This window comes from Brassica napus, chromosome C7 (assembly GCF_020379485.1).
Source record: "Brassica napus cultivar Da-Ae chromosome C7, Da-Ae, whole genome shotgun sequence".
NCBI classification, from domain to species: Eukaryota; Viridiplantae; Streptophyta; class Magnoliopsida; order Brassicales; family Brassicaceae; genus Brassica; species Brassica napus.
Window position 1 is genome coordinate 9,111,972 of NC_063450.1, and position 5,080 is coordinate 9,117,051.

The 5,080-nt window shown below is 35.4% G+C and overlaps 1 protein-coding gene across 2 annotated transcripts; it reads right to left on the reverse strand.

The window, feature by feature from the left end:
* Positions 1-1,181: 1,181 nt before the first annotated feature.
* Positions 1,182-3,460, reverse strand: LOC106391888 (translocon-associated protein subunit alpha-like). 2 transcript variants are annotated; one of them, XM_013832619.3, is made up of 8 exons: positions 3,226-3,459; positions 2,908-3,060; positions 2,760-2,810; positions 2,583-2,671; positions 2,104-2,181; positions 1,807-2,010; positions 1,576-1,653; positions 1,182-1,468 (listed from the first exon to the last, which is right to left on the reverse strand). In XM_013832619.3, exons 1-8 carry the CDS (start codon positions 3,290-3,292, stop codon positions 1,421-1,423), a joined length of 768 nt encoding a protein of 255 aa, XP_013688073.1. In that variant the 5' UTR covers positions 3,293-3,459; the 3' UTR covers positions 1,182-1,420. The 2 variants fall into 2 exon arrangements, with proteins under 2 accessions (XP_013688073.1, XP_013688074.1); XM_013832620.2 differs by lacking the exon at positions 2,104-2,181 and having other exon boundaries at positions 3,226-3,460.
* Positions 3,461-5,080: the final 1,620 nt, after the last annotated feature.

Consider the following 5,080-nt stretch of genomic DNA (forward strand, 5'->3'; position numbering starts at 1 on the left):
ATTATAGAGTATTATAACAATATTTAAACTAAACAATAGTATAATTGTCTTGGATATAAAATTTTCAATATTTTTTTTAAATAATAACAGTTTTCGACTCAACATTTGGCCACTTTGGTGAAAGTAATGGATTTCCAAACACAAACCATAAAACGTTCAGTGACAACTCGTTCCGACACAATGGAGCAAGGCGCAAGCACGATTGGGTGAGCAGCAACAGGCGAGCATGTCAAGCTGGGCGAGCACACGAGAGAAGAATATATGGTGAGGACGAGTGGGCAAGGAGGAACATGCGAGGAGCTTTTGGTGGGAGAGCTAGGAGAGAGAGAGATGGGCGAGCAGGTCCATTGTTGGATCTTCTCGTCTTTATTCATCTTCCATTAATTGTTTCCTGTAATCATGTTTTGTTTCCGAAGGTTATTTCGTAAAACGTTGAGTTTTTATTTAATCTCACGAAAGTTGTTTCTTAAAACATTGTCGAAGTTAATTTTACGGAATAAAATTGTTGTTTAGTATAAAACTATTTAACTAATTTTACGAAAGTTGTTTCATACAACTTTGTCGAAGTTAATTTTTTCGTAAAATTGTTTAGCTTCGTTCTACAAAACTGTTCCGTAAAACGTTTTCGATTAGAAGGAAGTTCTAGTTAATCCATTGTGAGGGAATGTTTTCCAAATAATTCTAGTCTGCATGAATATTTTATTACATTTTCTAGAAGAATTATATGATGCTTATTTCTATGTATCATCATTTAAAGTTTAAACCAACGTTGCGTATGTAGAGCTATTCTCTCAACATTTTCAACTCGACTACGTAGATGATATGTTTTGCTATGTTTAAGTGATTATAAATATTGATATCGGTAGGACCGATTTTGACTCCAACAAAGACCATACCGTGCACTCTTCAACAATATTCCAAGAAACCAATTTCTCAGGTTTGTATCGTCCACTTATTTGGAACGTTACTCTCCACACCTTTGATCACTTCTTATTTTGTTGTTCTTAGTTTCTCTTTCTCATCTCTCTTTATATATAGCTTTGAAAAAATGCAATGACACAAGTCTGGAACTTTTAACTTGCATCGTTAATCTAATGATACTTTCTAGTTTTCTTTTCTGCGATCATGCATTTTGGAACTTTCTTAACCCAATCACAAAAGTAACCACGACTCATGGAAAGTCATAAAAAAGTATTCTGACATTTTTAACAAAGGTAACAAGTTTCCTTGTAACATCTACCACAGTAAGAAGAAAAAAGCATTTAAGATTTTATGAAGTTACAACTTTAGGAAGGAGGATCTCGACCAACTACTCTCTCTCTCTCTCACTCTCTATCTATACCGTTACTATCTCGTTCGTGTGGTTTTGGTTTTACAAGTCCCTGGAGATACAGAGAAAGCCTGTGAGATTTGGTCTGATCTACTTCTTCTTTTTTGACTTACTCGAAGACTGAGTATAGGCAGTACCCTGCGTTGTAAATCAAGAGCAATAATGCATCGGTTTCAAAACATTCAAACAATGCAAAAACCCATTATGGAGAAGTTATTAGAGCTTGTCTACGCAAGCGCAAGTACCTCAAGCCATTCATCAAGTGAAGCATCTTTAGCCGCAGTTCCAACTTCAACTTTTGCTTTTGTTGCTCTCTTTGTTTTCTGCGCAAGTAAAAGGAAGGATTAGGCTGCATAGCCTGCATTAACCATTTTCAAATCTAATAACGCTTTTTGGTATTGTATTTTTAAGACAAAAGGATACAACATCAAATGAAAGTTCGAGAAGATAGCGAAGTGGGATGTAAAAGTTTGTACCTTGGTCATATGCCTCAGACCATTTTGGATATAGATGATAAGAACAACGATAAGCGAAATCAAAAGACCACTAAGGAAGACTGACTCCATCCTGAAGAGAGGACCGTCTTCAACAACTTCGACGGTTCCATTGTAAAATATGCTTTGGTAGGGCTTACCATCCATCTCATAGACAATGGTGCCAACTAGATCAAAAGCACCAGCCTGCACAAGGAAATGGTTTAAAGCTAGGATAACTTTTCTATCTTCTGGAGCGAAAACTCATGACTAGAAAAACAATATGATTAGCAAATAGACCTCCAGGAACTTGCTGACAGCGAAGATATATGGGAAGGTAGCTTGCGCTGAAACAGGCACAGAAGCGTTGCCGAAGCTCTACAAATAGAAGATACATTTAACTACATAAAAACTTTCTAATTCTAGAAATGAGGTATATGGAATAACATTACGGCTTAGAGAAATATATCAACGGTCAAAACATAAATGAACAAAACTAAACTTTCTTGCAATATTGAACAGCAAGTAACAATGTATTACTGTACAAGACCATCTCCAATGGTTCATTATATTTTTCCTAGTAAAAAACAAAGTGACTGAACAAAAAAATAAAAAAAAGTTACAATATTTAATTATTTATAGAGTAAACTCATTTTTATTTTATTATGAAGTGGAAAATAGATTATAGTTGTATTCTAAATTCTATTTTGGAGGAAAAGTTAGAATGAAGTTAAAAATGCTCTTACACTTGACAGAGGCAAGACGCATTAAATAATTACCAGAGCGGTGAGATTCTGAACAAGAGGCTTTTGATCGAAAGGAAGATGTAAACTGCCTTTAACCGCAACGATGTCTACATCGGATTGACCTAATCATATAATATGATCCAATAAAGGAAAGTTAGAAACTTTCAGCTAACTTCAAGTTATGAGTATGATATGAAACCATTTCATTACCATCATTTTTCATTCCAACGAGCACCTCAGTCTCAGTTCCAGCTTTAATTACTGCAGAACACAGGGCGTTAGCATACAGAACTAGCAAGAACAAGAACCCTAGTTTTGGAACTTAGAATCAGAAACAGGACCGAAGAAAATCAAATACTTTTTGCTCTGTTATTAGGGAAAACGCAGAGGGTTTCAATTCCAGGAGCTGAGGTAAGCTCCAAACCAAACACTTGCTCTGTTTCGCTCTCGTCTTCGCCAACATCGGAAACTTCAAACCCAGAATCCTCCGAATCCGACTGGCACAACGCAACTATGAACACACAACTCAGAGTTTGTCAAAACCCATAAAAGCAAATCTCATGCGAGATTGAACAAAGCAAGATTAAGAGCATCGGCGATAAGAAAGAGAGAAGATTCAGCAGTAAACAGTAAACATATGTCAAGCTACGGATGAGCAGAGAAAGGTGTTAAGAACCTTGGAGGAAAGGTGAAGCAAGGAGAAGGAAAGCGAGGAAGAGAAGTCTAATAACAATCGTCTTCATGATGGTATTTTTGAGATGGTTACGAACTCAATCGTCCTGCTCTGAAGTAAAAGGCGTAGAAAGCAAGAAGACAAGAAAGGTGTTTTGTCTTTGACGGTTACTTTATGCTTCGTCACAGGCCCTGACGGTGGACGAAGAAGAAACAAGACCATATGGACTTTTAAGACCGGATCCATAAATGACATCGTTTTAACAAAATAGTATTAACACACAACACATTGAAATCATTTTTAGGATTGCATTAACGGTCATTTTCAGGATTGCATTAACGGCCAATTCTTATGCTAATTAATTACTACATACTTGTTTAGATGGAAAACAAACAAAAAAAAAATTCAAAAATTAGACGATTGACTCAACTTTTTAAAAATTTCTACAAAAAAAATAACTTGCTTCTTTGCCCGCAAGGGAGTTCGAATCCAGGAACACAAGGTTAAGAAGCTTGCACTCTACCAACTGAGCTAGACTGTCATATATTCGCAATAAGTTCCAACGGACAGTATTACCTTTAGTTACCATATACATACATTAATTACTGATCTGTTTATATTCAAAGAGTAAGAACCTTCATCAAAACCCCAACTTAAGAATGAGGAGCTTTCTTGTTCAACGTTCTCTTCAATACAACTGAGAATTAATGAGATGATAATCATGACTACAAAAGGTTTCTTCTCTACAGGGGATTGTCAAGCCGCTCATTGGGTGATTGAATCCAAACTCTTCATCAGCGCAGCGAAGAAAATCTCTGAAGAGAGGATGGTTTAAGTACGATATAGGAACCACGAACCTCTTCTTTTCCACTTGTTCTCCTACATAGACCGCGACATGACCAGGGCCGTGCCTGACTATAGGCCGATCAAGCACATGCTTTGGGCCCTGATGTGTATAAATATTTTAAGGACCAATTTTTTTAACAAAGTGTGGTTAGTTTTACTGGTATTTGTCCAATTCTTTCCTACAAAGGGTTAGGGGTTCAATTTTTTGTCCCATAAATTTTAATGCTTTTCCATGATAAGTAATTGAAGGGTCAAAAATATATTTTGTGCTTGGGGACCCAAAAAAATCAGGCACAACCATGGACATGACCCTTTGGAACAAGATCTAAATTTGGTGCTGATGGGCATTGGTTTCTTTTTTTCAAAGATTGTGATTTGAAAAGTTGCTTCCCGTTCGGAATCATCGATCTCATCAGACCCATGTTTTTTTTTTTTCTTTTACTTCTAACGTAGCTTTATCAAACAAAGTGCCAAAAGTCTACAGAAAGTGGCTTGAGGGACAAGGAGAGCTTCTATATATAGTACTGTTATGAGTTCATTTAAGATCAAAAGGTGATATATATATAAAATATTTAAATGCAAAATAGATACGTTAAATAGAAAAAGAACAATAATCTAGTGATAAACTCATAACTTAGTAGGCTGTTTGGGCCATTCCTTAATGCATATGTGATCTGTAATCAATATGTAAAACAACATATATATATATTTGATATGAATATAATTTTTTTGACATTGAAAGATTATTCTATTATTCAAATTAAATATGTTCTGGATAACTAAACAGGAATAAAACAATCAGATAAATTTTATGAAATATTCCAGCAGTTTTAGCCAAAAAAATCTACTATTGTATTTCCACCTCAAGGAAGATATCCAATTGAAAAGTGTTAGAGCAACTCCAATGGTAAGAGTCCATTAGAGGCTCTAATGAATAATTTAATAGTTAATTGGGTGATTTGAAAAGTTTAGAACTCTTGTTAGTGTAATTCATTTTTTCGTGGTCCAATGA

Coding starts and splice junctions, on each gene's coding strand:
- LOC106391888 (XM_013832619.3), bottom strand. CDS start 3,292: ATGAAGACGATTGTTATTAGACTTCTCTTCCTCGCTTTCCTTCTCCTT. Junction 3,061..3,225: donor TGCTTCACCTTTCCTCCAAG/GTTCTTAACACC, acceptor GTGTGTTCATAG/TTGCGTTGTGCCAGTCGGAT. Junction 1,469..1,575: donor CACTTGATGAATGGCTTGAG/GTACTTGCGCTT, acceptor TTTACAACGCAG/GGTACTGCCTATACTCAGTC.